Source organism: Pistacia vera, unplaced genomic scaffold, assembly GCF_008641045.1.
Source record: "Pistacia vera cultivar Batoury unplaced genomic scaffold, PisVer_v2 Contig627, whole genome shotgun sequence".
NCBI lineage: Eukaryota > Viridiplantae > Streptophyta > Magnoliopsida > Sapindales > Anacardiaceae > Pistacia > Pistacia vera.
Window position 1 is genome coordinate 6,067 of NW_022196476.1, and position 23,848 is coordinate 29,914.

Below are 23,848 nucleotides of genomic sequence, written 5' to 3' on the forward strand. Positions count from 1 at the left end.
AATCAGAAACGATAAAATCCTTGAAAGAAAAGAATTTTCCATTTGGGGAAAAACTTCAGACCTTCGTCAATGAAGCGCAAAATAAGTGAGTGATAAACACTAATACGGAGTCGTTAATGACTAAAAATCAGAGGATACAAATATAGGGTGCGTTTAGTATATTATTTTGGATATGATTTTAAAGATAGTATTGGGTTATTGGATAGAGAAGTATTACGAGGTAAATTTTAAAAATTTATGAAAAAACTCTTAGGTTTATTAATTTAATTAAAGACCTTAATATATAAAATGACAAAAACACCCCCACCACCTGCAGTGCCAGATTTCGGTCACCACCGCCGAAATCTGGTCGAAAAATTTTGTTATGGCACAGACCTGTCGGATCTGTGCCGTAATGCGTCATTATGGCCTTTTCCGGCCAAATTCACCACGTATCTGGCCGGAAAAGGCTAGATCTACAACCTGTTATGGCCGTCGACGGTCGGAAAGGCCAAAACGACAGTCATCTTTGGTGTGGCCATCGTTTTTGGTCAACGACAACTATTTCTTTGGTCATCGCTGGCGGCCAGATTTGGCCTTTTCCGGCCAGATCCATGGTGGATCTGGCCGGAAAAGGCTACATCGGTGAAATTCCAGCCATTTATGGTCGGAATTTAGGCCGTTGTATAGATTCTGGCTATCACCGACAGTGGTTGTCGGAATCTGACAAGTTGGGTTGATGGAGGTGTTTTTGTTAATTTTTAAACTTTTTTTAGGGGGTATTTAGTAAAATTAATAACCTTATGGGGTCTAAAAATAATTTAAAAAATAGAGTAATATTTCTAGAATAATGTGCCAAACATTATTTAGAGAATAGGATTGAGAATATGGATAAAAATAGGGAGCCAAATGCACCCATAATTATTAATTGCATCCAACAGTTTTAACAGTAAGATTTGATGGCTTCAAAATTACTCCGGTCCGGTCCAGTGCTGTCCATTTCTTTTCCCAGTCAAATACGAAACGCGAAGAATACCGTTTCAAAGTTCGCCTACTAATAATTTTCAATTAACTTCCCTTTTTAAGAAATAAAAAACATTTCTGCCTGTTCAGCCAGCAGAACATCTCTCACTGTTTCTCCAAACGCTGTCGTTCTTGGATCCGTCGACACGGCGCAGGAACACGGTTGAGAGGAGGAGAATTCCAAGACTCAAACATGTCGTACTCGGATTCAGACTCCTCGTCGTCGTACGGCGGCGGCGAGTACAAGAATTTCAAACAAATCAGCCGTGAACGTGAGTGCCTTCTATTTTGCTCTTTTTGAGTTCAGTTCTGAAAATCGAAATTGAAAGACCTAATCATCATCGTAATTATCATAATCATATGTTCTATGATCTGCTGTGTTATCGAAGCATTTCAGTTGATAAATGGAGTGATTTAGTGTTGGAAGCTTATTCGTGATTGATTGTGATATATGAAATATCTCTGAAAAGATAAATGCTACTTCAAGAGCTTTATGCAAATTGAGGGAATGTAACTAGTATAAGCTGTATTATGATTCTGTGAATTTGAAGCAAGTTCTGTGATGCGGTGTAAAATCTTGAATTTGTGGACTGTAACTTGGATTTTAAGGTTGCAGTTTAATTTGTGTAGGTTTCAGATGGATTGAGGATTGATTTTGGTTGTAACAGTTGAATGTTTAGGTCTTTTTAGGTGCTTGGGTGATAGCACAGGTTGTTGAAACTTAGAGCAGTAGAGAATAATCGAAAGATAAAAGGATAGAATCTAGGCAATGTTGACTAGCGTTTCAAGCAATTGCAATTGGGAAGGTAGGTAATCACATCTGCAAGTAAAGCTTGTAAGTGTATGCAGATTTCTATGATACTCTTTAGCTAATTTAATAGTTGTTAGATGTAGTTCCTATAGATCACAAGACTTTGACTTGGAAAGACTAACTGGAAATTGCATATGAATATCAGTGAGATAAATAAATTTCAACAAATAGGTACAAGGTAGTGCTGCAGTTCATGCCAGCAATTCTTGAAGTTGCAGAGTTTCTATTGACCCTGCAATTGAACTAGAAATGCACTTAATTCAGAAGTACATTGTATATGATTTAGATTGACTCTACCTTGACTAGGTCAGATTCCAAATAAGTCCACAAGAATTGGTCATTTAAGGGAAATGTTAACTGGTGCCCTTAAGGACACATGTTAAGATCACTAAAATAATGAAATTTTGATTGTCCTAATGCTTGTAAAGTGTACTGTCGTTTTTTCTTTTTTCAATGATTTGTTTAGATATAATAAAAAAAATTTCTTTGTTTATGCCTTCTACAGGCACACAATTAGAGCACCCAACATTAAATCAACTACTTGTCTTCATTATGGTGCTTTTAGGATGCACAAATTGTTATACACATCAAGAAGCAAATCATCAGGCTAGGTTGTTTTCCTTGTTCACTAGGAAATTCAAGTAGTAATTGTAACTAGTCTTACGTTGAGGGAAATAGTGGAAATTTATGATAATTATGATCTCACCTTCAGCAGATTTTTGCATAAAGTAGCTGCTTTCAACACTTTAACCAAAGGACTTGTACTTATCTGCTGAAATTTTTTACCATTATGGCAGGCAACGGCCTGTGGAGAAACTTTAGAAATTGTAATTGATTAGCATTATATTCAATGTTTCTTTTAGAATATTGTATAGTAGAAGTTGGTAACTGGGGGTCTTCCTTTCTGTAGAAGTTGGGAATTTGTGTTCAAAATATCTTCCTATCAGTACGCAGTTCACATGAAAGAAAGGGGAAGGTCATTTGTTTGGGCAGTCAAATTTGCATTCTGTCATGCTTATATTTAAAAGCAGAATCCATGTTTGACCAGAATGTTGAGTTTTCATGCTAATAAATGCATGTTTAAGTTCTTCTGCTACTGTGATGATCACGGTCTATCCCTGACCTATGAGGAATTTGAGTTGTCCTGACTTTTTATAAAGAGTCTACTGAAAATGATCCAAAATAAAAGTTAACTCTTATCTTTTAATGGATCACGTTAGAGACTGAATAGTTTGTAGTCCTGGTTGTTGAAGTACACTATTGTTGATCAGTAGACCCCATTAGAAAGTACTCTCACTCTAAGGGAAGCAGAAATAGGATTCTAGGTCAATTATAGATTTGGTGCTATAATATTTGCGATTAATTGCCTACATGTTTTAAAGGTTATTTTAGCATTTAGCTATTTACACTTGGTGCACTAACAAAGTAACTACCTCTCTTGTTGGAGTGGAGTAAGATTAAAATCCTAGCTCAAGTGACTAGGTTTGTTGGTCTATTGTTATGACAGTTATTAACTTTAAACAGCTTATTATCCAATGTTGTTGCCTCATGGAGTTGCACTTTGCTGTGCTGTATTGGCAAAATTGATAGTTTAACTCCACATTTTTCCTCACTTTGGTATTGGACTGTAGAATTGGTAGTCTGTGAGGTACAGCTTGATTGTGACCGATAAATAATTCGAGGGAGATTTTTTGTTGAGGACTTATTTGCAGTGTTCTTTATTTTTAATCATAATTCTATAGTGCTTAATGTTTCTTTTCACCATCTACTGAAGCTAACTGATGCATAATCTTTTTTTTTTTTTCTTTTTTCTTTTTACTTATTGTGTATACTAAAAGTTAAGCAGGGATTGTTGTCTACTAATTCTGTTTAAGAAAAACTGACAAGTATTTAATTTTATGTTGGAGTTCAGGATTATTGCATGAAATGCTTCGCTCAGCAAAAACAGGGAGCTCGAAATCAACCTGGAAGGTATACTCAGCTTGTATTATAATGTCTTTTGTGTTTTCTGAGTACTTTATTATTTTGCTAGCTTCTAGATTGACTTGGAGGATATATCTGTTCTCTTCAATTTAAAAATTTGTTTGTTCTTTATGTTTCGCAGCTTGGATGCCTTGCCTTGCCATAGGGAACTTATTTCATGAACTTCTTTCATTTATTTAGATTTTATACGGGACCGTAACATGTTGCAAACACTAAAAATGGGCATTGTTGTCGCCAGACTTGTGTTTATAGCATGCTTATAGTTTGTCCAAATTAAGTTACCAGATTTGAGTTCTGTTGAGAACATTGCGCACGTGTTTTATCCAGCAATGTCCTTTGGCTTTTGTGACATAGTTTCTCTTGCAAATGTACATATCCTTTAGATGAGATCTGATGGACTCAGATCAAGCTTTTTACTTCCTCAATTTGGCATGAATTTAAACTTTATGCTTACAAACATAAGCATTGTTGGTTACTGGTTTTGTTTGTCCATTTTGTCTTTTTCTTCTTTCTGCCTTCTGATGATACGCTTTTTTGGTGGACATTGAAATTAGATGCAAAATATAGCATCTTGTTGGTTTTTTTTTTTACCCTTCTTTCGTGGTTGTGTTTTCATTGACTAGATTCTGTTTTGCTGAAATATTTTTGGTTTTCAGGTAACTTTTATTTCTCATTCATGTGGGTTCTTGTGTCTTTTACATGTAGGTTCTCATCATGGACAAACTAACTGTTAAGATAATGTCTTACTCATGCAAGATGGCAGACATCACACAGGAAGGAGTTTCATGTAAGAGTCAACAGGACATCCTCTAAACATTTATAGTGCCTCTTTTAGAAAATTGTGAACAGTTGTGCTCAAGAACAAAGACAGAACAGTTATTACTTAACAGTAATTTTGGGTGCATTTTTTTTGTTCCTTTTAAAAGAAAAAAAAAGAGTAATTTTTGGTACATGTCTGGAATCTATCAGTGTTTCTTCTCATTCTTGAGCAAAGTGCTTAAAGATGCATATAGGTGAATTCCATTCTGCCATTGCTGTTTCGGTGTTTCCAATTGTTTTCTGGACACCACAACTGTTCTAAGGTCAAAAGTTAGCAGTGAGTGTTGAGCTAGAAAGTTGACTGAGTAGATGGCATTATGACTACCATACCCCCTTAGTGCCATTTTTAATTCAGTTAAGAAGTTTCTGAAGAATGTTATATGTTGAAGCTGGAAGATTGCTTCATTTTATTTCTCTGATTTAGAAAATTGGAAAATTCATTGACTTGCTTAGCTGTCAGGGTATTGGGTAAGGTGATGAGACATTTAATAAGCTACCATATGACAACATTTGTTTAGTTGAAGTGACATTTGGTTCATGATCTGAAAAAATCTAGGATATAAGCTAAAATTTGAGTCATATTATGAGTGTTTTTGATATCGGAAATTGTGTTTGATTGAATATCTAAAAAAATTATTTCAGTGTTAAAGAACTATGGAAGTTGGAGACAGTGACTTCTTTCTTTTTCAAAATTTAAGCTATCTCTTAGGATTGTATTTGGGAAAGTGTTTGAAACTTTTGAGCCTAAACTATTTTATTTTTATTTTCTTGTTTCCCTTGTTTTTGCAAATAATTTTATCAAAATTTTAAACCAAAGCAGGCCTATGACATTAAACTGATTTATTTCTTTCTTGCAGTAGTGGAAGACATACACAAACGAAGGCAGCCATTGCCCTCCATGGATGCTATATACTTCATCCAACCAACCAAAGAGAAGTAATTTATTTTCTTATTGTTACTTCTGAATGTAGTTATATTAAATATTTCCTTTCCTATAGTTTGGTTAAAAAGTTGTTTTGTCTTTTTTTAACTATCCTTCGCATTTTTTTTTTTTCACTTGCATGTCTTTAAGTTATTTTAATTTTTTTTTTTTTACATAATTTGTTTATTTTTAATATGATTTAAGATTCTTTTCTTTATTCAGCCCATCTGGGAAGGGGTTACGAGTTACATACTCTTTTGGGGGTTTTCTTTTATAGGCTAGTTCTCTCTCTCGCTGTCTTTTTTTTTTTTTTGTGAGTAGTTGCTGTGATAAAATAGGATCTTTTTCCCATAAAATATATATATATATATATATATATATTATATTGGTAGGGATACAAATATACAGCAAATGAATACAAGCTACTTTGAGAAACAATCTTCTTAGACTGAAATTATCAATCCCTAGCTATAATTTATGAGTCAACTATATATATATTTTTTTTTGATAAGAAACTATGAAATATGTAGCACTGAGTAGAGCTCTACAAAAGTGAACAAGCAGTCCACTAAAGAAGAACAAGCTTGAGAAAACAAGAAAGACAATACAATGTGTATACCAGACAGTCCACAAAAGACAATTATCAAAAAATGATAAAGAAAACCAACTAGAAGCTCCCAACAATCAAAACTAAATACGCCCCAAAAGTCCTTCACAACTTAAATGAAAGAAGATGAAAAATCTCAAAATTTTTATGTCACTGATGTCTAAATGGAAGCTAAAAGTGAAACTCTATCACACAAATGAGTGGATGTTTTCCTTTTATTAATGTCAAAAATCCTTCTATTCCTCACGATCCAAAGGACCCTAAAATTGTCAAACAGGATATTTCAAACAACAAATTAGTAATGCAGTAATTATTCAGCAAATATTACCTACTAATATGATGTGATTTTATTAGACTTTCCCTCTTAGGGAAAATCTACCAGATTCCCTTGCAGTTGCTATAGAAAGTTATCCTACTGTTATTGAACTCCTGCAGTTTTTTATTCGAGGGCAGTTGATCTGAGAATTCATTGCCATTGTTAATAGCTATGATGCCCAACATCTTTCTGGGCCATTTTTCCTAGTCTAATCTCCCTCTCTTGCTTATTTGCTCACTGCATTATAGTATGTCGGTTACCTATGCTTTAGATGAATCCTTTGGGTAAAATCAATGTTGGGTCTTAAAACGTAAAATTTCCTACCAACACTGGTATATTTCCCATCTCTGTGATGGATATTCCATAATGCAACCTGAGTACCTTAGAGAAATTGTTCTTGTTCTCCTGCTTTTGTTTAGATGATGAAAATTAAATTTGATGACTTTGCTTTCCCTTTTCTTTGTCTCTTTCCCTCTTTTTAATTAAAAATTGTTGAACCCCTCTATTCATATGAACTTTGATTGGTGTTATGATCAAAGGATTTAACCCTTTAGATATCTACTGTGTCCTGTTTTTCAATTGAGTTCCTGTATAATATCTTTTACATGAAATGGACTTTCATTATTGTGTCTTCTAGGTTGTTTCTTTCTGACTTTTATTGCATGTTATGTCTAAATAATACGAGTTTGCAGAAGGGTAAATTTGAAAATAACAAATCTGTTATATTCTAGTTGTTGTGACACATTCACATAATTTTGAGGAGCTTACTATTGAATTTTATTTATTTTCAGAGGAAACAAAGATGTGTATATATATATATATATATATATATATATATACACACTCCCTTTCGCTTTCATCTTTTGGTTGTTTTGCTTATTTATTTCTTTCTCTTTTGCAGTGTTATCATGTTCTTGTCGGACATGTCAGGAAGGTCTCCTCTGTACAAGAAGTATGTGTAAATTTTACTAATTAAATTCTTTTTTGTGTGAATTTTAATATTAAATATGTATACATATATACATATATTTTTTGTTTTAAAAATACATATGTATTTTGGTTTGTGGAAGGGCGTTTGTTTTCTTCAGTTCACCCATTTCTAGAGAATTGGTGTCTCACATCAAGAAAGATGCAACCGTATTACCTCGCATAGGTGCACTGAGAGAGGTCAGCTCTCTTGCTTTGTTTTTTGTTCTTTTGATTACTGTTCAGAATCAAATTTCATTTTTCAATTAGTTTGTCTTCTCTTTCTCTTCTTTGGTTTGGAATTTGTTACATACTTATATTCTGTCATTTGGTTGAGATTATGCAGATGAATTTGGAGTACTTTGCTATAGACAGCCAGGTATTTGATGCACTTCACTGAGTTGAATCCTGTATTCGTAGATGATATGAGTAATCTAATTTGCTTTCCTAACTGCTCTGTTTTTTCTAGTTGCTGCCATCTTCTATGGTCGTTTTTCTTCCTGATCTATCTAGTAGCATTTATCATATTTTTATTGACAACCAGATCCTATGTAGTGTTCAAAGATAGCGAAATTTCAGTGAATAACTCCGAGTCCATGTGAAGGTCACAAATCATGCAATGATACCAAACAGACACTTGATATTCATCCTCTAAGGTTTCACCGGGATCAGGATAATAGGCTTTTTTTTAATTGTCATGCTATGACATTTCACCTGGGTTAGAATACCAGACTTTTTATTTCGTTTTTGCCGTGATATTTTACCTGAATCAAGATAACAGGCTTTTTCTACTTCTTTATCCTTTTTAAGGTTGGTATGATGTAGCAAGAACATAGGAGAGTGAATTTTATGCAAAGTATGCAGTTACTGCATGATGTTACATGGAATGGGTCTGTTTCTTTGCTCATTCTTATTTTCTGCTGGTTCTACATACAAATTTCTTCTCTTTGAAGAAACTATTACATGCTGCAATTCATTAAGGGAAGTTTGAACACCATTTATGATAGCTGACTTTATCGGCACTGGCCATCTAGCACATGCTTTGCACATTTTTAATTTTGTTAAGTAGATTGGCAACCAAAATTTTCAGACTTCTTGAAATCATGTTTTTGAGGGAAAGTGGCTTCATTTTCATCTTTGTATTATCATTCGTATGTGCCATGTTCTAGAATTCTTCCCAACATGGGAACAATAATTTTTATGAAATATTTTCATGGACTTCAACCATGAAGTTTTGAGCTCAGATGGCTTATGGCCTGTTATTAAGAATTTTATATCTCCCTTGTTTATAAGTTCAGTATAGTCAGGCTTCTTTCTGTATCATCATCTGGTTACTCATCTTACATTGAAGCCCATGTGAGCTTTTATTGCTTTGGTCAACCTTGGTTTTTCTTGATTCAGGGTTTTGTCACTGATAATGAAAGGGCCTTAGAGGAACTTTTCTGTGATGAGGAAAATACTCGAAAAGGTGATGCGTGCTTGAATGTGATGGCCACCCGCATTGCAACAGTTTTTGCTTCACTGAGGGTATTTAAAGTGATTTTTAAATGTTGATTTTGATGAATTGCAAATTGTCTGAGGCATGTTTCTATTTGATGTTTAGGAATTTCCTTTTGTGCGCTACCGAGCCGCGAAATCACTTGATGCAATGACAATGACAACGTTTCGTGATCTAATTCCTACAAAGCTTGCTGCCGGAGTTTGGAACCATCTTGTGAAATATAAGCAAACTATTGAGAATTTCCCTCAGACAGAAACATGCGAATTACTTATCCTGGACCGTTCTGTTGATCAGGTTTTTTGATGCACGTGTTGTCAAATACATTGTTAAAGCTTACTGCCATTAGTTGTTTTATTTCTGTGATGATATGTTGATTTTACATTTCTAGATTGCTCCTATAATACATGAATGGACATATGATGCCATTTGCCGAGATTTACTGAACATGGAAGGAAATAAATATGTGCATGAGGTAAGTTATAATTTTTGAAGTTCTATGTATTCTCTTGAAACTGTTGGTGGATCCCTTTAGGTTATCTTATTATAAAGAATTATACTATATCAGGTTCCTAGTAAAACAGGTGGTCCACCAGAGAAGAAAGAAGTTCTTTTGGAGGAACATGATCCTATCTGGCTTGAACTTCGCCATGCACATATAGCAGATGTATGTTGGTGTTTTATAAACATTTTGTGAATTGTTTTATAGTATATATAAGTTACACTAATGCTTTTGATCATCAGGCTAGTGAACGGTTGCATGAGAAAATGACCAACTTCATATCAAAAAATAAAGCTGCACAACTTAAACATGGTTCAAGGTTAGTGAAAGGTTTTTTCTGTATTCGCATGATAACATTGGAGATTATGTTGTTTTCATTTTTTATATGCTGAAGTTTTAATTCTAAACACAAAGAATCTGTTTTATTAGTTTATGTATATTATGTGGGACATTGAGTCAATTTGTTAATGGCTTACATATAAAATTTGAACCTGTAAATCATATGAAATTGATATCGTTATCACCTTCATATGTTTGGTAGCAGTGCAAGATGATGAAAGCCAATGAATAATAATGAAACGTAGTGGCTAAAAGGTTGTGACATCTTAGGGCCTGTTTGTTTAATTATTTTTGCACTATCCTATCTTTATCCTACCCAAAATATACATTTTGTCCCTAATAGGAAAATCCTATTCTATTTTATTAAAATTTTTAAACCCCCAGGTTTGTTAATTTAAAAAACATCCAAAAAAAGTTTAGAAATGACAAAAACCCCCCACCCACCTGCATTAGCTAGATTCCAGCCACCTCCACATCAATGGCGTGCCTTTGTTCTGCTGCTGCGTGGGGGCATGATCAACCTGCACAGCACCGCTACTACTATTGGTGCCACAACAGTACTTGTCTCCTTTGTTGGGTTTGCTGTGTCACCGTTTCTTGATTGATAGTTTTCCTAAAAATCCATCTTCTCTTCTCTCTCTTCTGCACAAAAACATCAAAACAAAATCAATATATAGATCATAGAGTGAAGATAAACAGATCAAGAAACGTAAGAGATTTATTTTATTAACAAATTAACATAAAGAAAAACCTCTCATCACTCTCTGGTCATTTTCTTCTCTTCTTTTCCTGTACGCCTCCTGTCCACTCCTTTAGTAGGAGATCTGAAAGCTCTTTTCACAGTGGTCAACCATGAGTACCTCCCTTCTTTCCAATCTAAAATATGGTTAAACCAAGTCTCATTTACAGCAAATACAGCTAAAAAAGATGTTAATGAGCAAAGTTATAGGTAAAAGATGATGAGTTGTGCAGTTTGTATAGTAATGCCCCTTGATGACCAAACGTGCTAGATCTGACATTTTCTGGCCATCCTAGTGATCTGCGAATGGCCATACGTTGATACGATGACTCCAACACCCTTCGATGATGGTGGCCGGCTGCGGCATCAATGGTGGGGTGTTTTTGTTAATTTTCAATATTTTATTGCGGGGTGTTTAGCTAAATTAACAAACGTAGAGAGTGTTTTTGTTAATTTACTAACTGCATACATGAAATTAACAACGTAGGAGTGTTTTTGTTAATTTTTAATCATACCTCTTAATAACCACACCAACTCTTACTTTTTCAAAAATCCTATCCAAATAATAAACACAACACACCCTTAGCTAACAAGGAACTTTAACCTGATAGGTCTGACCTCTTAATCCTTTTCTTTGATTATATAACATGTTATCATCATTTCTTGTCAGAAAAAAAATGGTTCTCTAGGCATTTTAGCAGATTGGACATTCCAAAGTCAGATACCATAATTTTCTGTATTGTCTTCTCATATTTTTTTTTTTTTTTTATGATACAAGGTTTTTGTTCAGTCTTTTTAATTCTTTGTTCAAAGTAAAATGTATATCATATAGTTAGTTGAAGTTTAACATCTTAAGAGATTTCATTTAGATCTCGTGGATTTATGAGATGGTCAATGAGCTGGTTATTGAAACAGACAAATGATAATGGGAATTAAAGTAGAAAAATATGTTTTCCACATGAACAATAATATTATAACAATGTTATCATTTGGTGAATAATAAACTAGTGATTACTCGTGACTGACTACCTAAATTTCCATAGAGTAATGCTACCCTTGCGAGGTAAACATCCAAATGTTGAATCTAATCATAAAAGTGTTATAAAGTTGGGATAGACTTATAACCGTGAGTGGAAATGAGTTAACATCTATATATATATATATATATATATACAACTCCTTCAGTTGAGGGTGGGGTTTTGTAAGTAGTGTTTTCATGTCTGAATTTGGGCCCATTGTTTACCAAGATATCTGTGTGAAGAGATATTTGCTACCAAGTTGCAGTTATGCACTCCTTTATTAAATATTGCTGTGGCTTTGTTTATTATAAACATTTTGTTCTTTTTTTTTTTATAATATGTTAGTATTATATTTTGCGGCTGTTATGGTTTTTAGTTTTCATTTTTTAATTTTTTTTGGAGTTATATATATTTTGTGTGTATAAAATTTACTATTTGTTTTATGCTAGTATAGGCTGTGCATTTAGCTTGAGCAAGTGTTTCTCTCATGATTATGTTTCTGACCTAAAGATTGTCTGTTGAATAGAGTTGGTGGTGAACTTTCTACAAAGGATTTGCAAAAGATGGTTCAAGCTTTGCCACAATACAGTGAGCAAATTGACAAGCTTTCCCTCCATGTAGAGGTTAGTTTCTTGATAATGGCATTAAAAAAAAAAAAAAAGCGCACCCACACCCAAAAAATATAATTATAGAAAGGAAAACAAAAAAGAAAAAAGAAATTTGGAAAACAGAAAGAACAAGGAAACTTAGATATTCATAATGAGATGTTTTTGTTTCTATAGCATAACCTGGTGAAGAAGCATGGCGCACAACACTTTGTCTTGATTTAGGGAAAGGGCAATTTACAGTTGATGTGACCACAAATTGATTTTACATTTCATTTGATTTAAATTTCATGCTTTGTTTGGTGTCAACTTTCTTTAATTATAATGTCCTCCATTGACAGTCAGTTTTGCTGCCATAAAGATATAATCGGCTTTAACTTTCCACTGTTAAGATGTCTTCACAGCTAAGAGGTTATGAATAGTCACTTTGCATTTTTAAGCATCCTTTCAATGTATATATGTTGCGATCATTCCATGAACAACAGTCTTTATCATCTGTCATTGATAACTTGTTAGAAATAGGGGTTGTTCTCAAGAGAATTAGTTGGTTAAATCTAGTAGTGGTGCAAGAGGTTTAGGTCCTTACGAACCAAATCCTCCTCATGCCAACCTTGGAGAAGATCAATTTAGTTTGTGTTGTTGCATGAGAATAGGTGTGGTGCGTAGTAGGTTAAAAAAAAAAAATCAATTAAAGGTTAATCTCTTAGTATTTCAGTTATCTTTCTTTTCACATCTGCCTTATTCCTTATCATTTTAAAGGTCATTTTGTGTTGCCATGCTGTTGCTTGTATCTTATAACAGACATCTCATATACTGTGGATTGACTTATCTTTTATGCATTGTTCTCTTGTAGTTATTTCCTTTTGGATAGGATTTACATGTTATTATCAAATTGATACTCGATACTTGTGGAGAAATTTCTCTACATAATTTATGTTTGTATTTTGTATGGTAAGTTTCTACTTTAATGAAAGAGTTTAAATATAAATACACTGTGACATGAAATTAAATGAATGGTTAGATAAGCTATTTTTTTTTTTTTTTTTTTTTTTTGTCTTAGACCGTGCCGAAATGGTTGTGTGGAAATTACTGTTATGTTGTCATGCTAAATATGTTGTTTTATTAAATAATTTTAAATAGCTCAGGAATAAAACTGTTTTCAACTTCATTCATGTTTTGTTTCAATAATTATCTGCTGTCCCATTTATAATTTTCTTGTATGTTTGGCTAACTGTTCTTTCATAGCCTGAAATCAGTCAATTTTCCCTTGAGAATATGATCATACCAGTATGTCAAACTGAATTATCTTCATAACCTAGAGAAATTTAATAATGTTTAGATCAAGTCTCTAACGACCCAAGAACCACTATTTTTCCTCTAAAAGTGGCCATGGGTTAATGCAAAATAGTTTTTTCTGTGCAGATTGCGGGAAAAGTCAACAGAATCATTAGAGAGCTTGGACTTCGAGAACTTGGGCAGCTGGAGCAGGATCTTGCTTTTGGTGATGCAGGACTGAAGGATGTAATTAAATTTTTGACTACAAAAGAGGTGTGAACATGTACTACATATAAATAGATTTATCATAATTATCCAATATAGTTTGTAAAATCAAAGTATCACTTCTATGCAGGATGTAACTCGTGAAAATAAGTTGCGTTTGTTGATGATTGTTGCAGCCATTTATCCTGAGAAGTTTGATGGTGAAAAGGGTCTCAATTTGATGAAGGTCAACATCCTTATCTTTGATTTTTGTTTTTTGCATCTGATTTTTGTATTTTCTTTTTGCCTTGCTGATTTAAAATGGTAAAATTATAATCAATGATGGGCTTGCAGACTTTATCTTTTAACTTCTTTTTCTTTTTTTTTTTTTTTTAATGGACATCAGTTTTACAGTTTTTTTTTGGTTTGTTTCTCTTTATTTTCACGTTGGCGCTAATCTTCTTGATACTTCAGTTAGCAAATTTACCACCCGACGATATGGCTGCCGTGAATAATATGAGATTGCTGGGGGGATCTTCAGATATGCAATTTACAGTTGATGTGACCACAATTGATTTTACATTTCATTTGATTTAAATTTCAGTGCTTTGTTTGGTGTCAACTTTCTTTAATTATAATGTCCTCCATTGACAGTCATGTTTTGCTGCCATAAGATATAATCGGCTTTAACTTTCCACTGTTAAGATGTCTTCACAGCTAAGAGGTTATGAATCAGTACTTGTGCATTTTAAGCATCCTTCAAGTATAATAAAGTAAAATGTATATCATATAGTTAGTTGAAGTATTAAACATCTTAAGAGATTTCATTTAGATCTCGTGGATTTATGAGATGGATCAATGAGCTGGTTATTGAAACAGACAAATGATAATGGGAATTAAAGTAGAAAAATATGTTTTCCACATGAACAATAATATTATAACATATGTTATCATTTGGTGAATAAATAAACTAGGATATGATTACCTAGTGACTGACTACCTAAATTTCCATAGAGTAATGCTACCCTTGCGAAGTAAACATCCAAATGTTGAATCTAATCATAAAAGTGTTATAAAGTTGGGATATGTACTTATAACCTGTGGAGTGGAAATTGATTAACATCTATATATATATATATATATATACACTCCTTCAGTTGAGGGTGGGCGGTTGTAAGTAGTGATTTTCATGTCTGAATTTGGGCCCATTGTTTACCAAGATATCTGTGTGAAGAGATATTTGCTACCAAGTTGCAGTTATGCACTCCTTTATTAAATTATTGCTGTGGACTTTGTTTATTATTAACATTTTAGTTCTTTTTTTTTTTATAATATGTTAGTATTATATTTTGCGGCTGTTATGGTTTTTTAGTTTTCATTTTTTAATTTTTTTGGGAGTTATATTATATTTTGTGTGTATATAAATTTACGTATTTGTTTTATGCTAGTATAGGCTGTGCATGTTAGCTTGAGCAAGTGTTTCTCTCATGATTATGTTTCTGACCTAAAAGATTGTCTGTTGAATAGAGATGGTGGTGAACTTTCTACAAAGGATTTGCAAAAGATGGTTCAAGCTTTGCCACAATACAGTGAGCAAATTGACAAGCTTTCCCTCCATGTAGAGGTTAGTTTCTTGATAATGGCAATTAAAAAAAAAAAAAAAAAGGCGCACACACACACAAAAAATATAATTATAGAAAGGAAAACAAAAAGAAAAAAAGAAATTTGGAAAACAGAAAGAACAAGGAAACTTAGATATTCATAATGAGATGTTTTTGTTTCTATAGCATAACCTGGTGAAGAAGCATGGCGCACAACTTATGCTTTTGTCTTGAAATTTAGGGAAAGGATGCAATTTACTAGTTGATGTGACCACAATTGATTTTACATTTCATTTGATTTAAATTTCAGTGCTTTGTTTGGTGTCAACTTTCTTTAATTATAATGTCCTCCCATTGACAGTCATGTTTTGCTGCCATAAGATATAATCGGCTTTAACTTTCCACTGTTAAGATGTCTTCACAGCTAAGAGGTTATGAATCAGTACTTGTGCATTTTAAGCATCCTTTCAATGTATATATGTTGCGATCATTCCATGAACAACAGTCTTTATCATCTGTCATTGATAACTTGTTAGAAATAGGGGTTGTTCTCAAGAGAATTAGTTGGTTAAATCTAGTAGTGGTGCAAGAGTTTAGGTCCTTACGAACCAAATCCTCCTCATGCCAACCTTGGAGAAGATCAATTTAGTTTGTGTTGTTGCATGAGAATAGGTGTGGTGCGTAGTAGTAAAAAAAAAATCAATTAAAGGTAATCTCTTAGTATTTCAGTTATCTTTCTTTTCACATCTGCCTTATTCCTTATCTTTTAAAGTCATTTTGTGTTGCCATGCTGTTGCTTGTATCTTATAACAGACATCTCATATACTGTGGATTGACTTATCTTTTATGATTGTTCTCTTGTAGTTATTTTCTTTTGGATAGGATTTACTGTTTATCAAATTGATACTCGATACTTGTGGAGAAATTTCTCTACATAATTTATGGTTGTATTTTGTATGGTAAGTTTCTACTTTAATGAAAGAGTTTAAATATAAATACACTGTGACATGAAATTAAATGATGGTTAGATAAGCTATTTTTTTTTTTTTTTTTTTTTTTTTTTGTCTTAGACCGTGCCGAAATGGTTGTGTGGAAATTACTGTTATGTTGTCATGCTAAATATGTTGTTTTATTAATATTTTAAATAGCTCAGGAAATAAACTGTTTTCAACTTCATTCATGTTTGTTTCAATATTATCTGCTGTCCCATTTATATTTTCTTGTATGTTTGCTAACTGTTCTTTCATAGCCTGAAATCAGTCAATTTTCCCTGAGAAATATGATCATACCAGTATGTCAAACTGAATTATCTTCATAACCTAGAGAAATTTAATAATGTTTAGATCAAGTCTCTAACGACCCAAGAACCACTATTTTTCCTCTAAAAGTGGCCATGGGTTAATGCAAAATAGTTTTTTCTGTGCAGATTGCGGGAAAAGTCAACAGAATCATTAGAGAGCTTGGACTTCGAGAACTTGGGCAGCTGGAGCAGGATCTTGCTTTTGGTGATGCAGGACTGAAGGATGTAATTAAATTTTTGACTACAAAAGAGGTGTGAACATGTACTACATATAAATAGATTTATCATAATTATCCAATATAGTTTGTAAAATCAAAGTATCACTTCTATGCAGGATGTAACTCGTGAAAATAAGTTGCGTTTGTTGATGATTGTTGCAGCCATTTATCCTGAGAAGTTTGATGGTGAAAAGGGTCTCAATTTGATGAAGGTCAACATCCTTATCTTTGATTTTTGTTTTTTGCATCTGATTTTTGTATTTTCTTTTTGCCTTGCTGATTTAAAATGGTAAAATTATAATCAATGATGGGCTTGCAGACTTTATCTTTTAACTTCTTTTTCTTTTTTTTTTTTTTTTTAATGGACATCAGTTTTACAGTTTTTTTTTGGTTTGTTTCTCTTTATTTTCACGTTGGCGCTAATCTTCTTGATACTTCAGTTAGCAAATTTACCACCCGACGATATGGCTGCCGTGAATAATATGAGATTGCTGGGGGGATCTTCAGATAGCAAAAAAAGCCCGTCTGGAGCCTTTACTCTTAAATTTGATATTCATAAGGTAAACATATTTTGCTGTAATTGGTGCTTCTAATTGTTGGATTTTCATTTATAACAAATGAGTATTGTTTATGCATTTCATTCTCTTGCCATTTAATTGTAGAAGAAGCGAGGAGTTAGGAAAGACCGCACTGCTCAAGAAGAACCATGGCAGTTATCACGCTTTTACCCAATGATAGAGGTACTTCTAAAGTTGTTTTATTTCATATGGTTGTATCATATATATGTTGTTAAGTTGTCATTGAATTTTACATTTTTAAATATTCTTAGGTTTGAGTAATATATTGTGGGCACCATCAATACGTGGTGCATGCCTATACATGGCACAACCATACAATACTCGCATGAATGAATTATTAGCACCATATTTGTTGCCATTTAACAATGATATTGTGAGCAACATCATTCAATTGAGCAGGAGTGCCCTTACACCTACCATCAAAGATTTTTGTGCTAATTCATTTAACAACTTTTTGTGAAATTATTAATTTGAGAACCATATTTTATGTTTTACACTCTTCATGTAATCAGTACACTATTAGCTTACCATATTTCAAGTTGATTGGGGACTATGAAATATTTTGTATAGAGCGCTCAAAACCTAAGTATTTTAATACATGAATATGTATGTTTATGGATCAGTTTAGTTACAAATATCCGGTGCAGTAGACAATTTGTTGTGTGATACATACATACATGTATTCATAAATCATTATTATGGTACACTTATATTCTACCATTAGATAGTTGACATGTCATTGTATTTGCCCATGTTTATAGGTAAGCAAATAGGGCAGGTAATAGAAGTTATTCCTTGCAAAGTTCTATAGTGTCTTATCCTTAGTTTCTTAGTCTTCTTACCAGAGCTGATACGGAAGATCTGTGTGGTATATCCTTTGAACTTTTAATTTGGATTTCGAATTAATAAAATTTTATTTTCTTACCAAAATTCTCCTTGTCTGTGTGTGTGAATGTATGGGTGGGGGGTTCTAGTTTTGAATAGATGGTTATATCTGAACTTCATATCAGACATGGAAGTGGTTTGTAGTTGTAAGTTGTACCCCTAAGTATAGTTTTTCAGGTATTTGATGTAATATTTTGATGAGGTTTGGGGTCTGCATTATTGCCTTCTTTTGGTGACGTTAGAAGAAGAAAAGTTGGGGAGTTATTTGATTATTTTTAGACAAATGTGCATATTTCAAGACTGTTGGTTGAGAGCAGCTCACCTTACTTCTTTACACTCTGTAGTTTAAAACTGGTAAGATTGCTTTTACCTGTTACATAACTGAGCGTACGTATGGACAGTAAAGAGAACTTGGTGCTGCATAATATTATTTGTTATTGTCTTTTGTAACCTCTTATTGATCTTCATTACTTTATGGAATTGCTAAGGCAATTTTTGCATCTTTCAGGAACTTATTGAAAAGCTTAGTAAAAGAGAACTAGCAAAGGATGATTATCCATGTATGAATGACCCTAGTCCAAGCTTCCATGGGACAACGCAGTCTGCAGCAGTAAATCATAATCCACCAGCTCATTCGATGAGATCCAGGCGGACACCAACTTGGGCACGGGCTCGAAACGCTGATGATGTTGATGGATATTCAAGGTTTTTGTTTTTTTTTAAGCATATATTTATGTATTGGTTAACCTGCCATGTTCATGGTATGCTTGCAGTGGGAAACGTCATTGTCAAATTCAAATTGGCTGTAAATTTCTTGTTGAACCTGATACATTCATTTTTTTTTTTTCCATCTATATCCATTGGTTGAAAATGGAGTTACCTATTTGGTTTTTTGTCCCATAAAAGGTCATTCTTTCACTATTTCTGAGTTGATTATATTCCTTGAACTTTAGCTCTTAATATTCACTCTGGATTGCTCTTTCCTCTGAAAACACTTCTGTCCAGTATTTCCCTTTTTCTTTTTCTTTCTGGGGATTCTCTTTACCGTTTGAAGTTCTAGGTTTGAGTCCTTCAGGGAATTGTTAAGCATTACCTCTTTAAGAAATAAACTCTAATCGAATGTGATTTCATAGATGGTCTTGGTTGTTATGACAGACAATAATCTCATATCTACATATCCCTACATCCACCCATGCATGTGTTAATCCACAATCGGTGAACTGCCTTGGTAAAAAAAGTGTAGCTTTTGCTATCCTTACACTAGTCTTGGTGGTTGATTTGTCTTGTTGCTGTACAGTGATCCGGTGCTAAGACACGCATCTAGTGATTTCAAAAAGAGGGGTCAACGAATTTTTGTATTTATTGTTGGTGGAGCTACTAGATCAGAGGTATAATAACTTTTTCAATTCATGTGTATACAATGTAATAATAATTGCCCTTGTGGCCCAAATTTTTAAACGGTATCTCATCCTCAGCTAAGGGTATGCCACAAGCTCACAACAAAGCTGAACAGGGAAATTGTTCTAGGCTCAACAAGCCTCGACGATCCTCCTCAATTTATAACGGTATATGATTTCTTTGTATTCAGTGTCTTCTAAAGTCTCCCCCTATTGCAGCTTAATGCCTTGTCTGATATTCTTCTTTTGTGTTGATTTGCAGAAACTGAAGTTGCTAACAGTAGATGATCTCTCATTGGATGATCTCCAGATCTAAATGAAGTGAGGCGGAGAGCTGGAAATGTGCTCTCTATTAGTCTCTACTCCAAGTATGTAATCACAAATATGTGATTTTCAATTGTATTGATTTTTTTTATGGCTAATACAAAATGTCTGCCTGGTTGTGTAACCCTAAATTACTCTGTGTGAGCATCACTGTAACATAATTGATGTGGTAAGTGACGAAGAAGTTCCCGTGTATAATGCCGTTGTATTTGATAGGAAATAACCGATGCCGATTGAATTTTGGAATTAAAGATAGTGATTTCATGTACCAATTTTAACTCTGTTTTGAGTGACCTAGTTTATTTTCCTGTCTTTAAGCTGGTAATAAAGCTCCCTATTCACCCTTAAACCAAATAATATATATAGAAAAAAAAAAGAAAAAAGAAAAGAAAAGGAAAGAATAGAATTTATAATAAGGATATAATGTTTAGGCCTCACCCTTTTCTCTGTGGCCTTTCATATCTTATTTTAAGTAAGGTTATAATTGTAATAAAATATTTTATTCTTCTATAACTGCTTATACAAAGTTTTAAGAATAATACTACACTTACAAAGTCTTCATACAAAGATGTGTGTATAAAGTGATCTATCATACTATAATTGGGAGAGTGAATTTGTAAAGTCAACCTTTTAACTAAAGTCAAATTTATTGTCTAATTATGGTATGACATATCACTTTGTACATATATCTTTGTATGGGGATTTTGTAAATATAGTATTACTCAAGTTTTAAATAGAGCAATGCTAGTTTTACAAAGACATATACAAAAGGGGTATACAAAATAATCTTTATCCTTGATTTTCATTATTTATCTTTATTTTTTTTATTTTATTTTTTTCTCTTACTGATTTCACTTTGTAATCCTTGTACTCTTTTAAATAAAGAAGTTTGGGTCAACTAAAATTGACAATTCCAAAATTTAATTAAAGTTCTCAACGGTTATTAAAATTAACAAATCTCTGTGTTTGATCCTCTGTCGAAGAGGTCTCGAGTTCTTCAGTGCGGATCTCCTTGTCCTTGTTGCTCTTCTCTACTTTGACTTTAAAGACCAATTTTTACGAATTCAGAGTTATTTTTCCCATTACATTTTAGAATCATTGCAGTTACTAATACATCTTAAATTAAGAAAAAAAATATTTTTAACCCCTTCTAAATTGGAGATGGGATTTACTGACAAAATATATGGGTACCAAAAATCAATGTTTTACTAACCAATTCGGAGTGAACCTCAACAAAGTTGTTAGGTCTTGGGTTGATTGGTTTAACTGGTTTTATTGGCTAAACAAACAAAGTGTCAAAAAGTTTAAAATATAGCAAATACAACTATAAAAATTACGTCACGTCTCTACATGTTTGAAATTTAGTAAACACACTCCAAATACAAATCAGCGGTCGATTGGTTGGCAGCGGTAACACAACAAATGCAATCCCAATCATTCCTTGAGCACATTTCTTAGAAAATCTACCCAAGATTTGGCTGAAATAAAAAATATAGCAAATACAACTATAAAAATTACGTCACGTCTCTACATGTTTGAAATTTAGCAAACACACTCCAAATACAAATCAGCGGTCGATTGGTTGGCAGCGGTAACACAACAAATGCAATCCCAATCATTCCTTGAGCACATTTCTTAGAAAATCTATCCAAGATTTGGCCAAAATCGATTGATTTTAGCCATATCTCACCACCGCCGACATCGACAACCCTCCCCATCACCACAAAAATACTCTCCTCAACCTCTTGACCAAAACCCATCTCACCCTACCCTTATTCACCTCGCCAATCGCTGGCAAAAGCCGACTATTGCTGGCATCAGTTTTTTTTTTTTTTTTCGATTTTTGATTGATTAACTCATCGGAAATCACTTCCGTCACCACTATTGCACTCACCTGCACTTTCTCTTCAAAAGCTTCAACATTCTGGCGATTGATTAACTCATCGGAAATCACTTCCGTCACCACTATTGCACTCACCTGCACTTTCTCTTCAAAAGCTTCAACATTCTGGCCTTCAATTATTTGCCGATCATCATCCTAAATTCTAGGGTTTGGGGTGAATAAGGAAATTGTTAACTTGGCCTGGTGAAGGTCCTGAGTCCTGGTTGAGCCGGTCGGGCTAGGCTGGGTTTTAAAATACTGCTAAAATTCATATCCCTACTAGTAATTTATAAAGCGGAGATACAAGGTGATAAATATGGAGTATAAGTTGCTTTCTATTTCTCCATGTATCTGCAAGATATCCTAATTCAGTAAATAATATTTCATTACATTATATCTCTTCATGCAATTGAAGGCTCTATTTATACGTTTGTAAGAGTTTGATACGATAAACGTAAGATACAAAAATTGATAAGATTATTATCTTATTAGTGAACCAATAAAGCTCATAGAAGGGTCACAAGAGGATTCTCGAGAGGTTTGGATACGTTTATTGCTCATCTTACTCTTTACATGGAATAATTATTATTAATAGCAACTGCCAATGAGTAAATTAAAGATAAAAGCCTGTTGTTCCTATTCTTCATAATTTTTAAGGTTCTTACGAATTTTGAATCAATTGAATCTTTGTGATGATAAAAGCAGGAATGGTGAAACATTCTTCTACTGCCTTTTTAATTGACTTGTTGAAGCATTGATAATTTGCTGGAAAATTCAGTTAAGTTAGTTTGTTTTTGAATTAGTTTCTTGGTGCCAAGTTGCAGTTGCATTCCCTTGTTTTCTGCCGAAATTGAAGCTGCTGGAGTTGTGCTGTAGTTGTTATTTTTTGTGACATGTTTAGGTATAATCAGCTTAGACTAAGGATGTATTAAGTTACCAACTTTGTTTTTGAAATTTAAAGTCTGAATGGTTGTTGTAGTTGGTAATACAGTAAGCCTTGTTGTGTATATATTGCAAGTTACAGTATAATGAAATTGCAGTTCACTTTTAGTATTATTTCTCCTTTTCTTTCTTAGAGTTCTCCAACCAAATACCAACAAATGGTATTAGAGCTTAACACCAAAACAACCTGAAATCTCTCTTACACTCAGTCATCAACCTCTATTCAAGAACACCTCCCATTTTCAGCCCAAAACAACCTGCATCTGCACCTTTGTTTACCCTGTGTCAGACACAAAACTTGAAACAATGGCTACTCAATCAGCCCTGATGTCACCTCCAGTATTCAATGAGGAGCACTACCACATATGGGCTGTTAAGATGAAGGCTTTCCTCCAGGTTCAGTGGCTGTGGCAGTATGTGGAAGAAAATAGGCAGCCACCTCCTTTAGGACAGAATCCTACCCTGAACCAAATGAGATTGCATGAGGAAGAAACAGCCAAAGCACCAAGAGCTCTCTCCCACATTCATGTTGCTGTAACAGACCTTGTATTCACAAGGATCATGGCATATGAGACTGCAAAAGAGGCATGGGATAAGCTGAGAGAAGAGTACATGGGCAGCACCACAACAAGGAACATGCAGGTGCTAAATTTAAGAAGAGAATTTGAGATGCAGAGGATGCAAGAATCAGAGAAGGTCAAGGACTATGTTGATAGGTTAATGGGTGTTGTAAACAAGATAAGGCTGCTGGGAGTGGAGTTGATTGATAGGAGAGTGGTGGAGAAAGTCCTGGTCAGCCTACCCGAAAGATTTGAGTCCAAAATCTCATCTTTAAAGGACTCAAGAGACATGGGATAGGTTACACTCACAGAGCTGGTTCATGCATTGCAAGCACAAGAGCAAAGAAGGCTCCTGAGGTAAGAAGATGTTGGTGAGGGTGCAATGATGGCAACTCACAAAACCAAACCAGTTCAAGGGAATAACATGAGGTATGCCGGTGAAAAGAAAGGGAAAGAAATGAGTAATGGCCAATGGGGAAAACCAGGTGGGATGAAAGAATATCCACCTTGTTCCTACTGTCAAAGGAAGGGGCACTCTAAAAAAAGGTGCTGGT

At 33.8% G+C, this 23,848-nt stretch overlaps 2 protein-coding genes across 4 annotated transcripts; both read left to right on the forward strand.

The window, feature by feature from the left end:
* Nucleotides 1-1,042: 1,042 nt before the first annotated feature.
* LOC116111123 (SNARE-interacting protein KEULE-like) lies at nt 1,043-20,178 on the forward strand. 3 transcript variants are annotated; one of them, XM_031397321.1, is made up of 21 exons: nt 1,043-1,274; nt 3,726-3,784; nt 4,502-4,583; nt 5,473-5,551; nt 7,362-7,412; nt 7,531-7,627; nt 7,773-7,805; nt 8,828-8,953; nt 9,030-9,221; nt 9,316-9,399; nt 9,493-9,591; nt 9,669-9,745; nt 15,135-15,231; nt 16,635-16,760; nt 16,843-16,938; nt 17,167-17,286; nt 17,392-17,466; nt 18,698-18,894; nt 19,487-19,577; nt 19,665-19,754; nt 19,849-20,178. In XM_031397321.1, the coding sequence occupies exons 1-21, from the start codon at nt 1,196-1,198 to the stop codon at nt 19,900-19,902; spliced, it is 2,004 nt and encodes a 667-aa protein (XP_031253181.1). In that variant the 5' UTR covers nt 1,043-1,195; the 3' UTR covers nt 19,903-20,178. The 3 variants fall into 3 exon arrangements, with proteins under 3 accessions (XP_031253181.1, XP_031253180.1, XP_031253178.1); XM_031397320.1 differs by having other exon boundaries at nt 1,044-1,274; nt 5,476-5,551; nt 17,389-17,466; XM_031397318.1 differs by having other exon boundaries at nt 1,045-1,274; nt 17,389-17,466.
* Nucleotides 20,179-23,040: 2,862 nt separating this feature from the next.
* On the forward strand, nt 23,041-23,592 carry LOC116111124. Its single transcript, XM_031397322.1, has one exon. It carries the CDS (start codon nt 23,041-23,043, stop codon nt 23,590-23,592), a length of 552 nt encoding a protein of 183 aa, XP_031253182.1.
* The last annotated feature ends 256 nt before the right edge of the window (nt 23,593-23,848 follow it).